Source organism: Pempheris klunzingeri, chromosome 11 (genome assembly GCF_042242105.1).
Source record: "Pempheris klunzingeri isolate RE-2024b chromosome 11, fPemKlu1.hap1, whole genome shotgun sequence".
Lineage (NCBI taxonomy): Eukaryota > Metazoa > Chordata > Actinopteri > Acropomatiformes > Pempheridae > Pempheris > Pempheris klunzingeri.
In genome coordinates, this window is record NC_092022.1 from 12,612,586 (window position 1) to 12,637,130 (window position 24,545).

Sequence of the window (24,545 nt, forward strand, 5' to 3'; positions counted from 1 at the left end):
ACTATTAAACTTTCCAACAATGCTTATGTAATGCGTAGTTCAGTTCATGACAAACAGATTTCAACCCAGGCAAGACAGGGGCAGTTAAATTAGAAGGGGGGATTAGTCAAATGGACAGTCAGGTAAAGTGTGGGGCAGACAGCACAGAGCAGGGGAATAAAAGTAGGAGGTGTCTATGTTGTGGAAAGACATCTGTTTGGTCTGCTCTGTTTCCCAGATTCTCTCACGTTAACTGGGCCCCCGGCAAACTGCGCTGCCTGGGTTTATTTCTGGCCAACAGTTGAGATGAAGGACCCAATGTTTAGACATGAGCTGTTTGGATAAATTGGCTCGTATGTGTCAGAGATCCTGTAAGTAAACCCCTGTATCACTCCGGCGCCCTCAGAAGTATGACACCTAAGACACATTATATTTCACCACGATTCCACCATGAATCAGCAGGCAGGCCATCTTCCTCTATTTCACTAAGTTTTATTACAAATGTGTTTATTGCTAATCAGTGTAATGGACTAGACTGTGAGCTCTTGAATGTGTGTTTAACGTATATATCCTGTGGACCTCGGGAGATGACAGCACCCTTACAAGGGCGGTGGTTGTAATATTGAATTATAAAACCTATTCAAGAAGTTGTCAAGAGTCCCTTTATCCTGTGTGGGGAAACATCCAAGCCTTCTTTTATGTGTTAGATTTGTTATGCAACCAGACTTTATAAAGTATTTATCAAGGCTTTATAAGCCACTAAAATTATAATCAGCCCAGAAGCCACCTCCAGCAGCAGACCAGCCCGTGCTGTTGAAAGCTCTTTATTGTGAGGCCTGGGCAAGCCTTGCAGCATTTTAAGTTTTGCCAGAACTATTCCTTGTGGATCAGTTAATATGAACCTCAACATCTCCTGTTGAAATAAATACCACCACAGAAAAGCCTAGGGACTTTAAGGCCTCTCTGAACTCTAATCCTTGATGGAAATAGGAAGGACTGAAACTTTATGTTCATTTGACATCCTACGATTAAAATGTAAGATGTGTAGAGTTCTCTAGACAGATGTGATTTTTTTCCCCTACTCTGCCAAAATGAGGCTGTCACAGCTGGACTCCTCTTGCTCGCTTATAAGCCTTGCATATTGGACCTCAAGCGTATAATACTTCACATTCATATACAGTGTAACATTAGATAGTTTATGGCGCTGTATTATGTCGAGGCTGGCTATGGCTGGGAGCAAGAGGCAGGAGAATGTTGTGGTCAGCGGTGGGTCAAAGACTGTCAGGGCTCAGGGCTGGCAGAAAGCCAGCCTCTGTACGTGTCTGCTCTGAATGTTAATGGATTAACGCTCGCCACATATACAGCTAGACTGGGAAACTCAAGATGACTTTTAACGTGAAAGGCCGCCAATAAGTCGCCATCATAAATTCAGGGACACATGCTGTCTGTAGCAGCACGGCAGTCAGGCGTGTTTCCTCCGGGAGGCCAGGGCTGAGGGACTGCGTGATGGAGAATGGGGGAGCAGGTGGGCCCTGTGTTGGCTGACCTTGCCTCTCAAGCCCCACAAGATATGATCAGAGTATGCTGGCAGCTGTGGCCTCGCCTAAATAATACCCAAGGTATCATGTAGAGCAGGTACACCAGCGCAGTTTTCCTCCTACAGACTGCTGTGCTAGTCTGACTGTCACTTCACACTCACCTACTTTAGCACATCATGTATCCAGTGTTTTAAACTCAGACCCTGCTGATTGTGCACTTTACTCCACAAGAGAAACCCAGTTCTGTTACATGTTTTTTTTTCTCTTAATTGCTTTGAGCAATTAACTTAGGCTCGTCTAATGTGAATTTCCACATGGCAAAGAGAGCTGCAGTTGTAGTGCTCAGACACTGTGCAGCGACAGCCCCAATCACTGTGTGTAATTTAGCAGCAGGGGACAATGAGCTAATCTTGCAGGAGAGCATATACCCCCAATTTAAAATCAATCAAGATGCATTTGGTTTTTAGGACCTCCACTCGAGCTGTGCTGTAAATAAGAGCAAGGTTGGAAGCGCACAATTGTTGTGTGCCTGTGTGGGGGGTCATTTATAAATCCACTGATGGATTCGCAGCACATTTCACTGCAAAGTTCCGCACACATTTTGACACTAATATACCCCATTTTTCCTAATCATTTTGCTGCTGCACTGCAAGTAATTAGGTATAATTATGTCAGAGGATGATTTCTACCCATTTATTGACGAACTGACTTACAAGCAATCATTAGCAGCAGCATGATTTTAAATACTTGAAAGAAAAACAAGTGACACATGCAGGGACAGTAAAGTTATGGTGTTGGAATTTGTAATCCAGTTATCTTGTTCTACTGAATAACAAACTGCGCTGGGGTTTCCTATGATTTTCTGTCTCCAGCCACCAAAGACTTACTTAATGCCTTCAGTCTTTTGTGCTCGCTCTCCTCTCTGCAAATTAATTTATGGTCTAATTACAGGACAAGCCTCCAGATATGAAGGAACACAAATCACTGGTCCTTACCAGATGGCAGAAAAACGGCACAGGATAATTGAAAATCTAGAAGTGGATCAATATTTAGAAGCCCAAGGTTACACGAAGTATGACAATACTATTAACATGGAAATATGATGCATTACATCCACAGGCAAATTGGCCTCTGTTACTTGATGGGCAATGAACTTGCGTCTAGTACTGGCCTCTCACTAACAAAGATACCACGCTAGCTTTAAAGTATCACAGGTTAACTACTCCCATACACCTCTAGTATATCAAACATACTGATGCAGTATAATGGGCATTCCTACAGCCATGTGTGCACACTAACACGCGAGCATACTGTTGGTCAGCGGATCAGGTCTGGATGTCTCCTTCCTGACAGAATGTACCATAAAGGCTCAGAGCCCCACCATGTCACAGACTACCTCTGGCCCACCCCACCCTTCTCTAACATTTACCTCTGGCCTGTTAAAAATGATATCAGCTCATGGAGGGCAAGCATTAGCATTTGCATTTTATTGGAAGCACAGAGATTTAGAGCAGAGGATATATCAGCTCTGAGCAGACAGAATTAGTTAACAATGCATTACCTGCCTTTTATGGCAGCTATAACTCTTTTCCCTGGTGGGGAGAGGAGATGAAGGGAGGAGTGGGGGGTGAAGGGGAAACACAGCCAGCAGAGGGTTGGCGGTGAGAGCAGTGGTGCAGTAGAGGGGGCATTTAGAACGAAGAAGCTTTGTCTGTGGTGCTTTACTGCACATTAAGTGTGATAGCCACCCAAATTAGAGCATCATATTGCAATCACCTTCACACAGATCAGTGCACTGCGTGGAGGGATGATGCGCCAGTCATCACTGCAGACTTTTTTTATCTGGTTGCAACAAGGAAATGGAGACACAGCTGTTGGGCAGCTGTGCCTACATGACCACAGCATGAGAAAGACCACATCAAATTACATCGGCCTCTGTGATACTTATGAATTATAACACTTTTGAGACAATTTCACAGTGTCTCTGAGACAATAACTGAAGACTACAGGTCTTTTTCCCCCCATAGAAGCACAGTAATTGTGCATTGTGCCGTATGTTTGTGTTATCTGTAAGAGTGCACATTTATTTGTTTGTTGTTTTAGTGCTATCCTTGAACAAGCTGTGTAACACTGATGAGGCCCACTGCAGCAGCCCCTTCCCTCACCACAGCTCCCCCGACACTCATTTGGTGTAATGTGCTGCAAGATGACCCACCTCTGCCGTGGGCAGTACCCTGTGGAACTCATTTACACTAGAAGTTACCGGTATGGGACTGTGTTTGAAGTGCAGGCAGGCTGCTGTGAAATAGAAGTAAATAAATAAATAAAGTAACTGTAACCAACAATAACCCTTAGAGACACTTGCAATACACCGCTGGCTAAAAAAAACAGTATTTTTGTTTACAAGTGAAAATATTCCAGTTACTAATGTTTTATACGAATGTATTCAAAATATCATAATTCTTCAATGCAATGTCACAAAGAAAACATCCTGAAAAACAGACACATCTTAGCTAAGCAAGGCAGACAGCACCCTACTGACTCTGATACACATACAGTACACATTTACTTCTAGCACAAAGCTCAAATCAGATTCTCCTCATTTAGAGTTTTAGCTTCGATGAACCGTCACTCTGCATACCCCTTGACCACGCACTGCCTCTACGTGGGTATTTGCCACACACATCACAGGCAGAGCTCCCACGAGTGCCACTGTGGCTTTCCAAACCTACTGGCCTGGGTTTGTCAGCAGACAGCTCCAGGCTCCATAAAACAGCCTGCTGCTCGCTCCCTTTGCCCAGCTTAATGGTCCCAGGGGCTGGAAATTTACTAGTGACCTTTGCATTCCATTTGGAGTGTAAAAGCCTTTTTGCTAGGAAAATTCCATCACTTTAGACGTAGCCGAGCAGCACTGTGTGTGTGTGTGCATGTCAGAGAGAGAGTCACTATAAAAGGCAGCAAGAAAGAAAAAGGGGGTGGTGAGAGAAGAGCAAGGATTAGACTCAACCTTTACTGCAGTTTATCACTGCAGCACAGAGTAGACACTACTCTTACCTGACATCTATTTATTATAACAAACATCTAATTTCCAGTTTTGGTCATGACGGCCAGATGAAGACAAAATTGGGGCTCTTCCTTAGAATTTAAAGTCTCGCTTTAGTGGACATTGGTTGGTGTATTTGCTCTCTCCGTGTCATATTACTTTAGTCACTTTCAAATTTAGGATTAAAAAGCTTTTCCTCACACATAACAGCATTACATATTCTGCGTATCCAGGTTTGTCATTAAAACTTTGTGGCGCTTACACCGACATGTTTTTTTACGGAAGTGGAGTGGCCTCAGGCTTTAAGACATCAGCCACGCATGAACATAATGTCCTAATATCACATCCGACCAGGGGCCTTTGTTGCATGTCACTCAATGATCTCTTTGAAATCTTCTATTTCTATGTGTAAATGTGTCTATTCAATAAAATGCCAAAACAATACATCAAATGGGAATAATTTGGAATATTCTTTGTGTGTGTGCTAGTACTTTATTTTAGCCTGACAGACTGTATATAGTCTCTAGAACCTTCCACTGCATACTTTTGTGGACCTACAGGTGGGTTCAGCAGATGTTAAGAGGAGCCAAAATGATTCAGAGGCCAATTGAAGTCCCAGAGAAAGATGTGATGTTAGTCAGTAAACACGACATGAATCCATGCCCCTCTAAAAGATGCATAATAATTCATAAAGGCTGTTTAGAAAAGACTAATTTATGAGTTGTTGTAGTGAGCAGCTCTAACAGTTTGAACTGTGAATGACTTGCATAAAAATGAAGTCATGACTTTTGCATCGGTGTTGTTTAACAGCGCCATCTGCTGGGCAGGAGCTGCTGATGCATTTAAAACACTTCAACAAAGAAAAAAGGTCTCACTTCAACAGAGGGCACATCACACTGCTTCAGTCTCACGATACCTGAGACTTATGGATTAGTTCTTCCATCGATAATAGGAAATATCCCAATGTTAAACTACGGTTAAGTGTTCAATATTTCTTACTCGTTTCATCCAAAACCATCAAATTAGTCATTAGGACAATTTTTTTTAATTCCTCCCTGTAATTTATTCCACTCACGTCCAAAAACAAAAACCAACTGACAGTGACTTTTACATTGGAAATGTTTATTAAAGGATGCTACTGTACACATATTTTTAACACTTAGATGACACAAGAAATAGTCTACTTTTTAAAAATTCTACACCGTCAAAAATTGAGGACACAACTCAAGGGTCTGACAGGACAAAATATTTTGAATAAAAGGAAAAGACAACAAACCTATAACCTAAGCAATATCAAGGGATGTAATTAAAGTACTGTATGGGTGAACAAGGAGAAGGTCACAGCCTCCTTTCACAATGCCGATTAAAGCCAAAAATTGAAGAGAAATGTTTTTTCCTTTAAAAATCGCAGTTTATAGATGCTAAATATTTGGTCCTAAGAATCCATGTTGGAGCACGGCAGATCAGAAAAAACAGCAACCAATTTGAGTGAAAGAGCTGACCTTTGTTTGCCAGAGAACATAATACTTATATCCGAGAACATAAAATTTCTCATCACAATAAAACCCAGGATATGCATAATCCAATCAAAAACCAGTTTTAATGTTCCAAATTAACATTACAATGCTAAACAAACAAATACTCTAATTGCTGTGTGGGTTTTACCACTTTACACTGTAATAACAATGAAAACAAAAAAAAAAATCAAAATCAATTCCACAAGGTTGTGTAAAAATCAGTCATATGGTCCAAAGATTTTCATCTTTTAGCCACAAGGTGGCAGACCCCAATAACTGGTGACAAATGCTGGTTTCATTTAATGTAGTTACTGTGAAGATTGTCTAACCTGTTAGCATAAGACTGTTCCAAATATAACACTGCAGTTAAAAAGAAAAAAAGATACAAAACAGAGTAAAATTTTGTAAAGTTTTATTGTCCTTTTCTTAAACTGGTGATAGAGTAAAGAAATTAAAAAATGCCACACAAACTTCACGTTAAAACTTGGAAATAAGGAGATAAATGACAAAAACAAAAAAACAAGTATATCATCATTTCATTAAAAAGACAAAATTGGCCGGTGTCAACTGCAAGTTTGCAAATTGAGTAATTATATCCTGGTAGACAGGACAAACTTGGAAAAAAAAAAAAAAAAAAAAAAAAAAAAAAAAACCTACAGGAGATAAAAAGTTTTTAAAAAAGGAAGTGATTATGCAGTCAGGAAAGTGCTGCGGTGGTTGCTTCCTGAATGTATATGGTACAGTTTTATCCTCAGTGGTGTTAGTGGGTTCTTAAAAACAAAGAGGTGCACTGTTATCAAGACTTTAAGATGGGTCGGGGTGCACCTGCTGTGGGACAAACTCATTGTTATCACAGCTTGTACCAGCTCTGGCTCTCAAGACTATGTTCTGAGTGTCAACAGATGGCCATGGATGCAAAATACCTTACTGATGCAATCGGATCTTGTAAGCACTAAAACATGATATTAAGACATTAAAAAGATGAATACAAAGACAGAACAGCAAAAACCCTCCCCAGTGGCATATCGCCCATGTCCACTACAGCTTCTCCTCATGTCTGATGGATCCTTCTCAGCTGTCTGGGCCCTTGTGCTCCAATGGGGCATGGATGGAGATAACGACTGTGTCCGCTGTCTATGTGTCGTTGTTGGACATGGCAAAGAGGAAGGATGGGAGGTTTGGGTGTGAAAAATGTCTGACTCAAGGTTGTCCCTGCAGTGGAGGAGGTCCCGTTTCCTCCTGAGGAGGTGCACTCACGCACTGACAGCGTCCTTCTCCTTCTTGTCGCTGTCTTCGTGCCAGGTAAGACGCTCCTCATAGAAGGCTATGACAATCTGTGGGCACTTATGATTGGCCTCCTTGGCAAGCACGAGATCAGCCTCATCCGAGTCTTTCCTGCAAGACAAACACCAAAGTTTGTCTTTAAAATTTGTTCAGAAATGAGCATCTCACGTTGGATACCAATACACGTGTTGTATCTCAATTCTGGAGATGTTGAAAGATGGCAGCTAATAATATACAGGATATGTGTTAGAAGTGTGCATATACAAGCGGTCTTCTGTAACTTTTAAGATTTACAACATAATAGCCTTTATATTATTGTTAAAACATTTCCTCTGTTAATTATGTCTATGGATGTCAAATTATTTCAATTAAAAACAAACTAAACTGGGATCATTGAGTCGTCCAAATAAATGCCTTCTATAAATCTGGCTCCATCGTATCTTAAAGAATCCATTGATCCCAGAATGACTCCCACTGAGTCCTCAAAAGCAGTGATGTCTCCTTCCAGTTTGGGTTCAGGGGACAGACACCCTCTCTCCATTTAACAGTAGGTTTAAAACCTTCCTTTTTGAGAAAGCTTATAGTTTAGGGCTGGCTCAGGCCTTGGACCAGTCCCTGGTTAAGCTGCTATAGGCTTAGACTGCCGGGAGGACTTCCCATGATGCACCGGGTTCCTCTCTCCTCCTCTTCCTCTCCATCCTTATGCTTCACATCCCTTTCAAGTCTGTTAATATCTTGGTATCTTCCCTGCAGCCTGTTTGTGCTTTTCTCATCTTTCAGGTCCCTGTTGATCTTGGTCATGGTTCTCCTGGCTGTGGTTCTCTGGATTCCATGAATCACTGCTGCAGAATGTTGGCCACCGCCACTTTTTACTAATGTTAGTCATGTTATCATTATTCATATAGCAACTATTGTCATGTTACTCACTGTTACCATGTTACTCACCATTAGTCCTGATGTTTGGTCATGTGGGGATTCTTAAATTGCTGGGTCTCTCTCTTAATTAAAGAGTTTGATCTAGACCTGCTCTTTATGGAAAGTGTCTTGAGATAATACTTGTTATGAATTGCCACTATATAAAGATTGGTTGATAAATTTCATAACACAGCAATCTATTTTTTCTACTAGTTAAACTATGTCATTAACAAGTCAGTCATACTCAAAGCCTCGTTCAAAAAATGTGAATCAACTTCACGACAGGCGCACTTTTACCTATATTTTCCCTTTTTAAAAATGTTTATTTAAAAAAAGAAATGTAAAACAAATCACAGCTATAGTACAATTGTTGCCTTATTTTGAGCCAGTAAACATCCTGAAATAGAGCTTGACCAGACAGTGAGTGACGAGGTACTACACATATATCCATCTAGCTAATGTGTAATGACATAAAATTTTATGGTGTGGCTTGCTGTTTGTATATGAAAGGGCTTGCTAGGCTATTAGTGGTGCTAATGGGTCATTTGTCAATAGCGATCTAGCATATTGAAAGCCGCCATTTCAAAAAGTCATTCAATTACAAATTGTAAGCAGTAGTAGTACAGATGGTAACCACTGCAGGCAACACCCGTAGTACCAAGTGGTTGACACCCAGAAACCTGAAGAGCACAAACACCCGTTTTTTTCAGAGCAAATAAGTTGGAATAAGTCACTGATTAAATAATAAGACCAATAGAGTACTTATGAGTCATCCATGCCACTATGAATAGCAGAGTGAATTAAGTACAAACACCTAGTAATATAGATTATCCAAACTATATCTTAAAATCATAGCCACCATGCTCTAAAGCCAGGCCATAATCCGCTAAATTCTTCAAATTCATTATATAATAATAATGTTTGTGAGGAAATGTGGACGACACTCATATCCTCTAAGACACTGCAAATCATACAGACATTTACAGACGCAGAATACTAAAAAACTGCATCTGCATTGCTTCCAATGCTGCTGATAAAGTCAGTGCACATCTAACAACAAAGTCTGAACATTCAGACAGAAGGCAGTGTATCTGCAGATTCATGCTTATAATTCTTATTATCATCATCTCTTCCATTCAACCCATAGAGGTAAAGCTGTGTACCTTAATAATGGCCGCCACCAAAGTGTCAATTTGAGTCATCAGTCAAGAAAGACCCTGAGTCGACTCACATTTTGTAAGTCGACCACAAATCTGATGTAAACAGATGGATGGGTTCAATGGAAATGCAGAACAGTGGGATGCCGAACAGCGCAAAGCATGACAGTGTGATTCACATTTGTTGGCTGCTTCGGCACTCTCAGCTCGAGTGCTGACTGTCAAATGAGTCACCCAAACTACTTTTGAGCTGGATGTTGGCACAAACTCCTCTAGCGCTACCTGGTGCGACTGAGTGTTTGGCTGACAGCTCTGTCACTAGCTCAGCAGGAGAAACACTTTGTAATTTAACTATAAAAATGTGGAACATAAAAAGGTAAAACATGAGACTAATGTAGGCCAATATGAGTGAACTGACTGAGCACTAAACTGACAATAACTGAGCAGGTTAGTGCGTAATATATTTTTCAGAAAACTGTAGTTAAAGTGTATTGAAGACATCAGTAATAATGTTTAGGTATTAATGCTTTCTTATCCACAGATCTTTTTCATTTTTATAATCACTAAACAGCAAGCACGGGACAAAGTCGTGCATTGACTTTAACTTTGTCCCGTGCTTGCTGTTTGAAGTAGACAGCCCTAAATTTAATATTGAACTGCACTGCTTATCTTTTTGAAATAGGGATTCACTTTCACATTGTAATGTAAAAGCTGTGTTGTAAATGCAAATGTTGAAATGAACATATAAATAAAACCTACCACTTCATAAGAAACATTAGGTCTCCACAAGAGTCAGTCGCTCCAATGATCTTCTCTGGCTCAAGTCCTCTCTCAAAGCCACGTGCAACTAGAATGTCGTCCTGAAAGACCATGAAAAAGACATCTAATTTAACACTACAACCAACAGTAAGACCGTAGATATGTGTGAGCGTTTAGATTTTGGCAAATCAATGCATGATTAACACAGTTCATCTGCTGCTCTTACAATGATACCTGGAATAAAAACAGAATTTACAGATAGCTTTACAGGCATTTTCCCCTTTATAGAATGAACTGTTGATAATTACTTTCCAATATTTAATTGACCATGCCAATAAAAACAATATTAAAAATCTCATTTTTTTTGGACAAAAACTGTTGATTCAATACACGTTTACTTCATGCCAAATAAAACTGGCAACAGTTTTAGCAAATCACTGAAAGGCTGCTTAAGTGTATCCTCTGAAAGATACAAAAGAGTCTCTCTCTCTCTTTCGTTAATTAACATATAAATGATGAACTTTTAATCAAGAGCTAAGCTATTGTGTTTTTCCCAAAAGACCCACTTTGGAGTCTCCAATGAAGCACTCAAAGCTTGGAAGAAGGTGTTAACCTCACACATGCAAATTATCCATTTTAACTGAATTACACACCATATAATTCAGACTTTCAGTGTTAGGGGTTTATTCAAATTTTAACACTAATCATGCATGTAAACACATTTCAAATGTGAAACATAATAAAAGCACTGCACCAAAATATTACGCACCTCCTTTTTCTTTTTGGGCTTACTTCCACCCTCTTCGTCATCATCCGAGCTCCTCTTCTTCGAGCTACTGGAGTCTTTGGAACGTCCCATGGAGCCTGTGCTTGATTTGCTGCCCCCACTGCTTGGCGTGGAGCTGCCACCACTGCTTTTCTTGTAGGTCTTCATGAATTCTGAAATAAGTTCGGGGCAGTCCAGATTCTTCTCTGGCTCCCATGTGTTGTGCTTTCTGAGGAAGGTCACAGTGAAGAATCAGTGCCGGTATAGCCATAACTCTTAACTCTTAACAGTACTGATCAGAGATGCATATTAAAATGTAATATTTTGATTTCTAACTCTATAAAGGCTGTGTTCATAACATTGTAGTTTATCTACATTATCACGTCCTGCTCTTAAAAGCCACATTACAGACAACAGATGCAATTTTTCTGTGTGTGTGAATGTATCTAACTCAAAAGGGCAACAATTGCCTCTGCCTGAGCACTGGTTAGCACATAGACAAGAAAACAACTTACTCTGAGTATCCTTTCCACTTCAGGAAGAACTCAACCCTGCCTTTCACCACCCTCCTGTCCAGCACCTTCTCCACAACATACTCTTCCTCATCAGAGGAGGATGAGGTGTCCTCTTCGCGAGACTTTTTGCCCATGGTAAGCAAGTTTGCTGCTGCAGACTACACCGTCGCAGGCCAATAGCACTTCCCTTTTCAGGAGACCGACAGAGAAGCTAACGTTAAAGAGAATAAGGGCAATGCTAGCTGCAGCTGATGTATTGGGCTGAATACGGCTAAGCAGGTCGCAAACATGTGCAACACTGGTTAAATCACTGGTTGGTATATTTTAACTCAAAGCAACGATAGCTAGATAGTATCTTAATGTTATATCACCAATTAGCATTTCATTGTCGCTTCTCTGAATCTGCAACAGGCATGACAAACTGTAAAAATGCTACCAAAGTTGCTATAATTAGCTGGCTAAACACCTCTTGTCATTGCACACTTGCTAAAACACCACAAGGCTAATTAGATAGTGTTATCCGAAAGCTTTATACGCGCATATTACAAGCTATGATGCTGTGTTTGCTAAGTTAAGCATTACCGTTAGCTAACCAATGGGCATGAAAGGCAAAGTTGCTAAAGCAAGTGCGTTAGCATACAAGCTAACGTTAGCTATCTTTGACACCAAGGCGCAAATGCAGAGCGATACTTGCAGCAGCATGGAGCGCTTTGGTATATTAAATATTTCTTACCCTTTAGCTGTGTGCACCGCTGGTTTTAGACCAATTAACCGCAGCGAAAACGTGTGTTTTGAGGGCCAGCTGTCTACGAGGCCGGCGCTGGTGCTACCTTAGCAGCTAGCCTGGATCACAAAAAGGTGTTGTGCGCTTGTCTGTGCGTAAAAAGCGCGCGTTAAAGGCGCACAATGAAAGTACCCGCCCCTTGGTCAGCTGATGACCTACATTTTGGGCCAGCGAAAATACACTCTCACTATGATTGTAATATAATCTCCAGGAGACTGGAACGTGTTCATTGTCACACATTTGCATTGTGTCTTTCGAATGAAAATATTAAGATATAACCTTGTGTATGCTTAGTATTGTCTGCCAGTGATTTTCGCAGCGAAAAGCACAGCTCCACCCACAAATCAGAATCATCTAAGATTGGTGATCTGTCATTGTTATATGCTATCAACTGTCAGCACATTCATAGTTTTGACACTGCTGTGTCCATGATATGTTTGCTGACATGGCAGCACCACACACAAAACAATATTCATTAGAAATAACCCTCACATATATCACGCAAAGCCCTTTTTACTCGTTGTCCGTCAAGTTCACGCCTACTGTCAGATGACTGGCTGTTAGCAGAGATTGATTGACTGCGGTCCAATCAGGATTCAGATACTGCTGACGTAGGACTGCAGCGGGAACTACTGACCAATGGCTGCGTGGCAGAGGTGTATCCTGTAGTATTTATTGTACAGTTGAGTGCCGAGCTAGGCTCGTCTGACGCAGATCACCTCTCTCCGGTCCGTCTACGAGGAGTCCTCAAGGATTTAGCTTCAACATGTCGAAAGATGTGAGTATCACAGTCGGAAATCCTTCCAGATGTTTTCCCTGCACGCTACGTGCCTGAGAAGTGTAATTTCAGAACCTACCGTAATCTCCCGATGGCTAACGCGATTGCGTTGTCACCACAACTGCCGCAGCTATCAACCATAGTATAGCCGCCATTTTATAGCAGCTGGGCCTCGTGGCCTTTTGTCCTGTCGGTCAGATATAAATGAAATCTAGGTGTTTCACTAATGCTGCCGTGGGTAAACGTATCGAGAATGCAGAAAGCACTACATTACCAAACGCATCCGCTGAGGGTTCGCGTATTCATGCTGCTGAAAGTGCTCAGCGACTGTTCCGCTAGCGTTAATGGCGGCGTTGTCTCCCCCTCCACACTGACACGATTTTTGATATGTGACGCAGGATTAGATTGATGAAGGACTGGCGTGTTGCAAATGCAGGAACCACTATTGTGAATGTAGCTAATGCTAAAATAGTACCCAGCTAGTGCTCCACTGTATACGGGTGGATGTACCCTGATGCTAGTGTCTTGCTTTGTTCATTGTGTAGGTCCCACGTGAGCCAGAGCAGCTCCGCAAGCTGTTCATTGGAGGTTTGAGCTTCGAGACCACAGACGAAAGCCTGCGGGCCCACTTTGAGCAATGGGGGAGCCTAACAGATTGTGTGGTAAGTCACCCATTGGCACTGTTTTTTACCTGCATTTTTGTCTGCATTCAATACATGCATGTGTAATTTCTGGGTAGCATAAGTAGTAATCCGAGCCTCATCTTTTCAGGTTATGAGGGACCCCACCAGCAAAAGGTCCAGGGGTTTTGGTTTTGTTACATACTCATCAGTACAGGAGGTTGATGCTGCCATGAGTGCCCGCCCCCACAAGGTTGATGGAAGGGTCGTTGAACCTAAGCGAGCAGTTTCCAGAGAGGTACCTTTTTTCCCCCTTCTAAATTCAATACATTTCACCAGCCTTGACTTTCATTTAAAGGAAAGCCATGTGTGGTTACAACAGCATGTCTCTGGTCACAGGACTCAAACAGACCAGGTGCCCATGTAACAGTGAAGAAGATTTTCGTTGGAGGCATCAAGGAAGATACAGAGGAGTCACACCTGCGAGATTATTTCCAACAGTTTGGCAAAATCGAGGTCATTGATATCATGACAGATCGTAATACTGGAAAGAAGAGGGGCTTTGCCTTTGTGACCTTTGATGATCATGACTCAGTTGACAGGATTGTCAGTAAGTATAAATGTCCTGAGATGGATTGAAAGATTTAAATTTCTTGAACTGGTGCTAAATATGTTTTCCACCCCACAGTCCAGAAATACCATACAATCAACTCTCACAACTGTGAAGTGCGGAAGGCCCTCACAAAGCAGGAAATGCAGACTGCAGGAATGGGTATGAGGTTTTTCTACTTGTGATACGCAAACATGGTTCTTGTGGGCATTATGGACAGTCCAGAGACTAATGGTGCTGTTTTTGGTGTAGGTCGCAGCAGTGGTGGAAGGCCCTATGACTATGACAGAGGCTTCAATCAAGGTAAGACCGATGTGATAAGGAGGTTTACTTAATTGTTGTACCACTATGCTGTGTGAAACCTGACAGTGCATATTACATCTCACAGGTGGCAGGGGTAGATATGGTGACGGTCCTTACAATTGCAATGGCGGCGATGGCGGTAAGTTAGATCTTGTCCGAATTAAGTTTCACAATTGATGTTTGGCAATGCTCTAATGAATATGTATGTTGTAGGATATGGAGGTGGCCCTGGCGGTCCTGGTGGATATAATAATGGCAGCAACCGGGGATACAATCAGGGTTACAACCAGGGTGGAGGCGGAGGAGGCGGCGGCGGAGGTGGAGGTGGGGGCTATGGTGGAAACTGCTATGACAGCAATGGCTATGGTAAGCGTTTTTGGTTCCCTTTAGCTATAACTATTCTGTTCTCAGGGTGTGATTGACTGACTTGATGATTTAATCATAGGTAACTGCGGTGGAGGTGGAAATAACTACAACAATATGGGCCACTATGACCCTCAGGCCTCTAACTTTGGCCCAATGAAGAACAACTTTGGTGGCGGAGGTGGCAGGAACTTTGGTAAGATGGAGGCGATGGATGCAGGGATGTAAACTATTCTTTGGCATAGTTTCTGTAAACTGAATTTTCTTGTTTTTCCCTGCTTGTAGGTGGCTATGGAAGTGGCTCAAATGGCGGTGGCGGCGGCGGTGGAGGATATGGCCGTCCAGGACGATTTTGAACTGTGAAGTGGTAAGTACATGAAAGCATGCATGCACTATTAATTTTGTACCATAAAACCAGAGTTTGTAGCTGCAGGGACTCGTTAAGTGTAGATAACGATTTTTAAAAAATCACTCTGGATGTCAGGTCATACAAAGTCAGTGCACAGTTAACAATGTTGTTCCGTATTGTTCAACAGGACTGAGTACTTAGCAGAGGAGAGCAAAGGAGAGGAGAGCAAGCGAAGTGACAGGGCAGCTGCAGGTTTACCTCCTAAATCTGCTCAGCCAAACAGTTGTGGCAGGTTACAGCTGCTGCAAGAAGAGATGTACAATAGATAAATCATGGAGGGTCTTCATTTAAACGTTGTGGTTTTTGTTTTTTCCATCAAATGTGTTTCTGGAAAGCAAGCATTCCAATGAGGTTTTATGTAGATTTTTTTTTTTTCTTTAAGTCTGGTTTTTATTTGTAACTGCATCCAATCAAGCTGAAATAAACCATCATTCAGTCTTTTTTAAAAAGCCTTGTTAGCCTCTTTAGTGGTTTGGGAAAGGGAGGGTTCACTACTAGACGCTGCACAAAGCGGGGGTGAGGGCCACACTTAACATATCGTGAGGAGGAGAGGGAAAGCCCGTTTCCCTGTGATGTGAGGACTGCGCTAGTCACAACATACTACACGAGTCAGAAGTGAATGCATTTACAATGCTGATTGAGGAATGGGGAAGTGATGTACAGATACGATCGTCATAAAGAGTCCAGCACTTGGTACAGACTCTACCCTGAGTTCTGCAAAGATCATCTGGAGGATGCTAGCTTACATGCAAAGTCTTTGAGGCTAGCCATGGAAGCCAGCTGAGGGAGAGAAGTAGCAAAACCATCGCCAGGATCATTGAAGCAGGGGAGAGTGAGAACAGAAGCCTGAGGCTAGCAGGCAGCAGCTACCAAAGGGCTTAAGTGCTGTCTGTAGGTAAGACCAGACTTCTCAACTACTGATAGTATGTCTTGCTTTGTCATGTAGCTGGTAGTGAGTTGTGTAGCCCAGTAATGTAACACTTTTGTGCAAACAAGTTTTGCTATGACTTACTCCAATGTTGATTGGTAAAATTGGCCTCCTAATTATGCATTGAGGTCCTACAGCATTGCATGCTCTAATTAGAGATTAAGAATTTTTTTTTAATTTCATTGTAGTTATTTGGTGTTTCTCTTTTCTAGGAAACTCTACATGTGCTCTCCAAAACCGGATGTCAGTGACAATGGCTCGATCAGGTACAAATCATCAAAAACATGTACAACACATTTCTCCAAGATGTGTTTTTATTTAAATCAATTCTGTGTTCACAGGCTTTCTGAACAATCATGCTGGTGCTGAAGACTTTTTTTTTTTTTTTTTTTTTTTACTCCTTTTTTAAACTCTGACTGCTGCGCAGTGTCTTAACTCTTTCTTTTTTTTAAATAAAGTATTTTTTTAAAATACTCTGTGGTTTCAGTCAATTATAAGTGTGAGACCTGTCCAATGATGTATGGCATGTTTTCCGTATGGGGTTAAGCATAACCACATTAACTAAATGTAACTTCCAGCCAGTTTTACATACTTTCAGTTGGCACTATTGGGCAGAGGCTCAAACAATGAGACTGTCCCCAGTTCTTCAGCATTGCTCCCTCTTTTGCATAGTTGTGTGAGGTACCAAATAAATTTTGCCATCAGGTGTCTGCTGTAGGGAGTATTCTTCTATCGAGTATGGTTGTCCCTCTTCATCTCTCAAGTGAGAAAATACTTCTGAATAGAGGTCTGCTAGGCGGCATTTGATAAAAGCCAAGCTGCGCTTGAACTCAAGCCTTTCCTGTGCCAGGTGCTCTCTCTGGGCCTGCAGCTGGTTCAGTTCTCTTTCAAGGTGGATTATGCTCTCTAGCTTCCTTTTCCTGCAGTTCTGAGCTGCCACCTTGTTCTTCCCTCTTCGTCTGATATCCCTGACCAGTGCCAGTTGAGAATCTGTCAGAGTATACTGTGTCAGGAGCTCATTGAAGTCATCTACGGGTAGATTGATGATCTTATCCATGGGGAAGGGGATCTTCAAAGCCATGGCTCGCCGCTCATCTCTGCTTAGTGAAGCAGGAGTGGAGATGCTTCCGTGTGGCTTTGTATACATGTTGTGCTGTGAGCTCCCTCTGCTGGACACCCCAGAGTCAATATACAGGTTGCTCAAAGCAGCGGTCTGACCCTGCTGTTTCACTGACCACGGAGTCAGAGCATTAGGTTGTGTATGAGATAAAGTGGGTTGGGGTGAAAAATAAGATGGATGTGCACCTGAGTGTAAATATGAGTGAGACTGATTCTGGTAGTCCATTGAGTAATGCATGTCTGATCCTCGGGTGTGCTCAGTTATGTTTTCTGGTTCACCGTCACTGTACGCCATACCGACGTCTACACTCTGGTAACCCGGTGCACCAACAGGATTGTCTGGAGAGGCCAAAGGTGGACTCGAACCCAGCGACAGCCCAGAGTCTGACTCCAGATCATCAGCTGAGCGAGCGTGTGAACTTTGTCCATGTGTAGTCCACTGCATGTGTCGACTTAGACCCTGAGAGAGGCATGCGTTGGCCCTCCTGTGCCCCTGACTGGCACCCGACATGTTCATCTGTTCCCTGGGGGCCATGAGTGAGGCCTGTGTGTGAGAAGAGACGGGGAGCATTCTTTGATGGAGCTGAGATTCAGAGTGTCCGTACATTGCCTCTGTATTGCTGCCTAGACGATGACTGACAGGCACTTCTTCAGAGTAGCAACCATCATAAGTGTCAGCGCTGCTGAGTTCGCAGGGAGCAGGGGGAGGCTCGGGATGGGGATGAGCCATTCCATATCCTCCCATAGGGACCATGGGCTCCATGGTTTGATACTGTGCAGTTTCATAGGAGCCCTCACCAGGGACTTCAAACTACGGTAACAAAAACAGAAGGGATTTACCCAGTTATGACTGACAGGCACATCAGAATACATGTCACATCAACAAGAAAGTGATTGAAGGCAATTACTAAATTTACAAGACCTCTGAGTTAATTAGTGGAACAGTGCCTTTTTCACAATTCATCTGGTTCACTATAGAACACAGTTTGCCCCTACTTCAGCGTGCCACCCATTGCCTATGAAGGGCTCTCATAGATGTGATCCGGTTTCACCTGGAAACAGATGGCTATTGTGCGGTGCAGGGGGCCGCTAGCAACATACAGCACTTGCCCCCTCTCACAATCTCTTCATCTAGCCATCACTCAAATGGACCATTGTTCCTCAAAGTGTGTATTCGCTTTTAACAGTTAGCATCAGATGAAAATTGTAAAGTATGCCTCTATTACATTGGAATTAAACTTAAAATATTCAGTTCAGTAATTGTAAATTCATTTTCATTTAAGAATCATTGAAGCTCTTGTTTCATACTTATCTACTTACTAATCTCAACGTGACACTGAGATACATATGAGTATATAACCTGCACCACTATCATGAAACAGCATTGTATATTGTGATAACAGACTAAATGACATATCAGGAATGATAACATTTTTCACTAAAATAATTACCTGCATCTCTGTGATGGCCATCAGCTCCTGCCAAGCCACATCCATCTCTGCGTCCTGAGGAGCTCCATGAGTCCTGGCTCCAGGGAAATTAGTTGACATGGACACCCCCCCACACAGCCTGCCTGGAGTGGCTAATACCTTGCAATAGAAAAGAAAATGACTGCTGATTAAAACATAACTCATGAGTGCATTTTAGGCTCGATTAGGCGTTGTTGTTTTACCAGCTCTTAGACATAGCTACCTCACAGGCTCTCCTCAGTGGGAGAACATAGTTGGCCGTTGAACACATTCAGGACAGGCTCTTGCTGCAAAAAATCAACCTGGCAGGGATACAGAGCAGCGAGTTAATATCACCCACCTTGTCTCTAAACTTTGACACACAAGAGGAAACAAAAAACACATTCACTATTTCACACCACACCTTCAAACATTCATTTCTAATACATACAGTAAATTACATATCTGTAGACCTGCTGGTGCTAAATAAATGACTGGGTGTTGTGTGAGTTCTTCTGGAGCACATGAAGGGTTCAGTTAACTTGACTCCTCCCATCAGCTGTCCTGGAGTGCAGTTATGCCAAACCCTGATAAGACAATCTGCTGGAAAACAGCGTGCTCTACAAGACAGACTCGGGCCTGATGGTTGCGTTGGAAAATTTGGCATTTTTTTAGTCTGTCAATCTTGTCAGAATTTAAAGTATACAATACAGATCTTAATACTGAATAACATTTAAATCGATCCACTTGTCACATCCATGTATGCCAACATATTGAACATTGCACACATATCCATGCGCACACACTCGCACCAATAAGTGAGTGAGTACTTATGTGCAATACAGCCAAACATAGACACAATCTGCTGTAGCTCTGCCGTTGTTTGTATCCCAGATCTGCTTGTTTAAATGTTTTAACCTGAATTTAAAAGCCTAACCAGAGATAGGACAGTAAATTAGCTTCAACCATAGACTACCATTATATCGCAATTTTTATCTGTGTTGCCCCTGTTGAATAAACTTATACATTTAATTCAATTAATTAGTGGTAAAACTCCTCTGTATACAATTTACTGTGAGTCATTTAGAACCCATCTGGTGCGTGGGCTACAGCTACAATTTTATTATCCACCTACAGTGAAGCAGTTGTCATTTTGAATGATAGAGTTGATTCAATAAATATTTTTGAATGAGCGGAGTCTTCCCATCAATAAAAGGAAAAGTATGATGTCATCAAATCTCAAGCAGTTTATTACAAAAACGTATTTGTGTCCATGACAGGGAGTGGGTGAAGATACAATGAAATTAACAATTAATGATCAAAGTCAGGTTAATTGCAGTGGAGTGTCAAACATCAGGCTATGTTGCACTGAGGTGTCACAGATTACAGTCTTGGTTCAATGAGACTTTTATGATCTGCGCCATTTCAATATCAATGGAAAAGTGGAATATTTCAACTTAAGACATTATATTGACATTAAGAGATAAGAAATATGCGTCTAATTTCTTCTTTAAAATGAATTGAGTGCAGTAAATTTGCTATATTGATTATTATTTCAGTAGGACCTGTCTTTATAAGGATGTTTGCTAGCATTTGCCGCGTGTGAATTATTTTGTAATGTTTAAAGGTTCTGAAACATGAGGCTACAACTATTGTATCCTGCTTTTAACCGGTGTTGTGTTTGTGGTAAGTTTCTTAAGGCTGCTTCCTTTACTGCAAGGAATCATAATTCACTGTCAGCATTCAAAACTCTATTCACTGAGTCAGTCATTCACATAAAGAAGATGCCAAAACAGTGAATTACAGCAAATTAAGTCAGCAAGGTGAAACTTGTTAACTTGTAATGGGAATCTGTATCATTACTTTAACTGCAAGAAAAACTAACTGCAACTGACTGCAGAAAAAAGAAAGCTCTCATAAATCAATGTAAATGAACATACCTGAGCAACATTTCTCTGCTTCTTCAACAGGTGATCAGTAAAAATAATAAAACTCCAGATCCTGGTGGAAAGAAGAAGGGCAAAAAAAATCACATATGTTGTGCTGTTGCTTACTTTTAACACAAAAAGTGAAACACACGAGGCCTCTTGCCCTCTCTTATTCAGCTGTCTGTCTCTCTCTGTTCAGCTACACATAGCGCCACCAGCATAAATGGGATGGCTCTGAGCAGACAAACGCAATCTTCCTGTAAAGCACCCACACCACAGTTTTTTGCACTCTTGTATCCTTAATAGCACACTTGCACCCCAACCTCCAAATTTCCCTTTTGCCCACACGACAAACCACAAACCAACAGTCTGGCATACACAGAAACAATCGCTCTGTCTGTCCACACTGAAGTAGGTGGATATTTACAAATTTAAAAACATACAAAAAACATTCTAAGTAGTTTTGATTCTAATTATGTAATGACAATACACATAAAACAATACAAATAAACAAGTAAAAGTGAGTGAAAACTAGCCGGATGGTTGTCTCTGTCCTGGCCAACCCGTACAAGAACTGAGTCCTTTTCAAATCCTACCCTGAAGGAAAGGTATGAGGAGTGTGATGTGGAGCACCTGGAGTCAGAGCCGGCATTGCAGTGAGGGCCCTGTTCAAGCAGGGGAGGGTTGGAGGCAGGATTGAGACTTAAGTTAGTAGAGATGGAATGTACACCCTCCGACAGGTAAGAAAGACTACATTGTTCCTCTATCTGGCAGAGCAACCGCCAAGGGAGAGAGAGGAGCAGGGGGAGAATGGAGGGGAGCGTGTCTTACATAGCAAGTGACCATTAAAATCCCTCACAAAAAAATCCCCTCATTGCCCTGATCTGAAGCACTGTGAGCAATGAATTCACAAAGGCTATGTGTTATGTGGAACTGCCCTATTGTGCAACAGCTTTCACACAATTACCGATAGTAGAAACACTGTATATTCATTGCTCCATAGAGCAATACTTCTTCATATGTATCTTGATGCACAGAGATGGATAAAAGTCCATCACTGTGTCACTGATAATTTTGGAACTAATCTGCCTCACATTAAATATTCAAGACCTTTTAATGCTCAGTGAAAGACCTCCCACTGTGTACATTGTGAGCGACAAAGTGGATAGATTTCATTTTTAATAGCATCTGGTGATGAGAAGTAAAATCACTTGATGGACATAGTGGATTACGCCTCTGTTAACTCGCCGTCTATGGCTTCAAAGTGCATTACAAACTTGTCTGGGCCTATATTTAAAGAAAGCTGAAAATAGCTGTGACAATCAATATTCTCCTTTTTAACACAAGTTGAAACAAATAAACTGCATTCAAATTGCTACAAATAATCAACATTTTGTACAAATGTACCCTCAATATATATATATATATATATAAATACATGCTTTCAATCAATTATTTACTTAAGAAAAATTATTCAAAGTGTTCATCCTCATTACTAATTACACATGTGATAAGTTGAATAGCCTAAAAGGTGATCTTATTATTCAGCTTATTCTGATTTTTATAACACAAACAGACATATCCAGTGATAACAAAAAGAACAACAATATAATTTAATAAAAAGATAATGGGGGTTGAATATTATCAAAGTAGGTTCAACAATTCTACAGCAGTATGACACTTAACATTAACAGGATAGAGCTAATTTCAATGTATTTTTAGACACTTATAGTAGTAATTCAAACATTTACATTGTTACTTATCTGAGAAGAACAAACTGTGTGAGGATAAATTATACTGACACAAAGCTTCTTTTGTTGTGCAATAAATTTACTTTTACCATTCTAGTAATAAACAAACACCAAGTTAAGGCTTTCGGTAAGGCACTGTATATTCAAAAACCCTGAGAGCATGTCTGGCCCATTACAATATCACATCCCACTGAGACATAAATCTCAATGTTTTCTCTGTCATTGTTCTAAGATGGAAAAAGTAGGTGGCTGACAGAGTCAAGAAAGGTGAATGTCTACCAGGAATCAAAGAAGGGACTTCCCAACCCAAGTTCCTAGCACCCAGCCCCTGACTCAACCACTGCCACAGCATGCCAAAGAGCACCCTGTCATTACTGTGACCACAGTGGTTTTGAATCTGGACACAGTTCCCAGGTCAACGCCCACGTTCCCTGTTTGTGTTTGTTTGCTTCAATTAGTCCTTGACATCTCTGCTTTCCAGCTTGCCTGAACCTCTCAGGGCTGTCAGCCTTTTCTTATTGTGCACCTCAGTAATACGGACAACGCTTCTTTGAAAATAGACCGCACATGTTGGCCGGGAACTGCCCACAGTTGACTCACTGAGGCAAAAAATCTCTTAATGACTATTGAATTTCATAGTAGGGTGTTTTAAATATGTTGAATTAATGGTCAAACGTATTTGTCCTTTTGTTGTTCCCGACCACCTCTATGTGCCCTGATGTTTCCATGGCTCTTCATTTGTCCATTAAAGACAGGGCAAAGTGGCATCTTTGGTTTTGTTTTACTATCCAGAAAGCTGTATCAGACATGAGTGGAAAAACCACCTCACGACTAAACAAAATGATTGTGTGCCTTGGGTTGTGGTATCAAAAAGGGAATATTTTTGGAGTTAGCTTCTGGGAAAGAAAAAAAAATAGAGAGGGCAGATGGAGTGTGACTTTTTTCTTGTATTGATCAAATAACTAGTTGTAATCTTGGTCTAGAATGTACAAAATAACTTTTTTTCCATATTTAACTTCACTAAAACAACACCGCAAGTAAATTGGACATAAAAATGGTAAGAACAATCATTCATTGTGATGATTTGTAGACTGGCACTCAACTGGAAAGGCTTTGTGAATTTGATCCACTTATAGCATGTAGGTGCACTCTTTGGCTGATTAGTTTCAATATAAAACATGCGCATTCATATTCATACATTTAACATATTTTTTAGATAAGCAAATGGCGCAGTCTTCCTCAGAACAGCCGTAGACGTAGAATGAAATGGGATTCAGAGAAATCCTTTCCATTGTTGTTCCTCAAAATGTCTGTCATGGCGGTCATACATTATCACTACCTGAAACAGAGCAAATGAGGAACCTGAACATGCAGCATCATTCTTATGAATGTCTCAATCAGGTCTGCGCTTATCTCAAGATGTTAAGATTAGGATAATGTTTTGTAACAACACTATTGTATTTCTTAATTATTTTCTGATCATTTTTGTTCATTTTTCAGTTGTTATTTCCCCCTTCCGTTTCTTATTTATACATACACATTACATAAGTGGTGATGGAACATGGAACTAAAAATAAGAAAATTAACATACAAATATATATAAGTGTTTGTGTGCATGTGTATATATGCATAGGTAATCATAAGCATGTGTGTTATAACAATGAATGTTAAGACGGGTTGTTCATATAGAGGGAAGGTAGGGAAAGGAAGATGTTGGTTGGAGGAAGCTCTGCTTAATGCTGATAAAAGACGCTCTTGGTTCTTAGAAAGGGAACTACTAACTGCTGTGGTTGCTGGCATACACTGAGGAGAGGGGACCAGCCCATACGATCACATTACTTAATTCTCTCTATCTATTGCTATGTTGTTAATTTGTACTTTTTAGTCTTTGTGAGCAGCAGACATGACAAATAATATATGGTAAATATTTGTGGAACTTAAACAGGAGTTATAGAAGAGGCATTGTTAGCCATTTAAACACAAGAATTTCTGAAGAGGTCAATTTAAGCTTCATTCACAGTCTATTCTTTA

General features: G+C 41.1%; 3 protein-coding genes across 5 annotated transcripts; 1 reads left to right on the forward strand and 2 right to left on the reverse strand.

The window, feature by feature from the left end:
- Positions 1–5,699: 5,699 nt before the first annotated feature.
- cbx5 (chromobox homolog 5 (HP1 alpha homolog, Drosophila)) lies at positions 5,700–12,324 on the reverse strand. Of its 2 annotated transcripts, none has more exons than XM_070840067.1 (5): positions 12,207–12,324; positions 11,474–11,660; positions 10,962–11,187; positions 10,193–10,293; positions 5,700–7,472 (listed from the first exon to the last, which is right to left on the reverse strand). In XM_070840067.1, the coding sequence occupies exons 2-5, from the start codon at positions 11,605–11,607 to the stop codon at positions 7,331–7,333; spliced, it is 603 nt and encodes a 200-aa protein (XP_070696168.1). In that variant the 5' UTR covers positions 11,608–11,660; positions 12,207–12,324; the 3' UTR covers positions 5,700–7,330. The 2 variants fall into 2 exon arrangements, with proteins under 2 accessions (XP_070696168.1, XP_070696169.1); XM_070840068.1 differs by having other exon boundaries at positions 11,474–11,684.
- A 616-nt stretch (positions 12,325–12,940) lies between these two features.
- Positions 12,941–15,789, forward strand: hnrnpa1b (heterogeneous nuclear ribonucleoprotein A1b). The gene is made up of 11 exons (XM_070840365.1): positions 12,941–13,035; positions 13,581–13,697; positions 13,807–13,953; positions 14,055–14,265; positions 14,344–14,427; positions 14,518–14,568; positions 14,654–14,707; positions 14,782–14,934; positions 15,014–15,127; positions 15,217–15,298; positions 15,468–15,789. Exons 1-10 carry the CDS (start codon positions 13,024–13,026, stop codon positions 15,285–15,287), a joined length of 1,014 nt encoding a protein of 337 aa, XP_070696466.1. The 5' UTR covers positions 12,941–13,023; the 3' UTR covers positions 15,288–15,298; positions 15,468–15,789.
- Positions 15,790–16,510: 721 nt separating this feature from the next.
- On the reverse strand, positions 16,511–20,955 carry nfe2 (nuclear factor, erythroid 2). 2 transcript variants are annotated; one of them, XM_070840362.1, is made up of 4 exons: positions 20,776–20,955; positions 19,080–19,158; positions 18,839–18,976; positions 16,511–18,198 (listed from the first exon to the last, which is right to left on the reverse strand). In XM_070840362.1, exons 2-4 carry the CDS (start codon positions 19,125–19,127, stop codon positions 16,915–16,917), a joined length of 1,470 nt encoding a protein of 489 aa, XP_070696463.1. In that variant the 5' UTR covers positions 19,128–19,158; positions 20,776–20,955; the 3' UTR covers positions 16,511–16,914. The 2 variants fall into 2 exon arrangements, with proteins under 2 accessions (XP_070696463.1, XP_070696465.1); XM_070840364.1 differs by lacking the exon at positions 20,776–20,955 and adding an exon at positions 19,287–19,322.
- Positions 20,956–24,545: the final 3,590 nt, after the last annotated feature.

What these genes read in the sequence shown, in the direction of transcription:
- cbx5 (XM_070840067.1), bottom strand. Translation starts at nt 11,607, where the DNA reads ATGGGCAAAAAGTCTCGCGAAGAGGACACCTCATCCTCCTCTGATGAG. An exon ending in AAGTGGAAAGGATACTCAGA is followed by an intron (nt 11,188 to 11,473) that starts GTAAGTTGTTTT and finishes GACCTTCCTCAG; the next exon opens with AAAGCACAACACATGGGAGC. An exon ending in CTAATGTTTCTTATGAAGTG is followed by an intron (nt 7,473 to 10,192) that starts GTAGGTTTTATT and finishes TTTGTCTTGCAG; the next exon opens with GAAAGACTCGGATGAGGCTG.
- nfe2 (XM_070840362.1), bottom strand. Translation starts at nt 19,127, where the DNA reads ATGTGTTCAACGGCCAACTATGTTCTCCCACTGAGGAGAGCCTGTGAG. An exon ending in CACTGAGGAGAGCCTGTGAG is followed by an intron (nt 18,977 to 19,079) that starts GTAGCTATGTCT and finishes TTCTATTGCAAG; the next exon opens with GTATTAGCCACTCCAGGCAG. An exon ending in TGGCCATCACAGAGATGCAG is followed by an intron (nt 18,199 to 18,838) that starts GTAATTATTTTA and finishes TTGTTACCGTAG; the next exon opens with TTTGAAGTCCCTGGTGAGGG.
- hnrnpa1b (XM_070840365.1), top strand. An exon ending in AGCGAGCAGTTTCCAGAGAG is followed by an intron (nt 13,954 to 14,054) that starts GTACCTTTTTTC and finishes CTCTGGTCACAG; the next exon opens with GACTCAAACAGACCAGGTGC. An exon ending in CTATGACAGCAATGGCTATG is followed by an intron (nt 14,935 to 15,013) that starts GTAAGCGTTTTT and finishes ATTTAATCATAG; the next exon opens with GTAACTGCGGTGGAGGTGGA.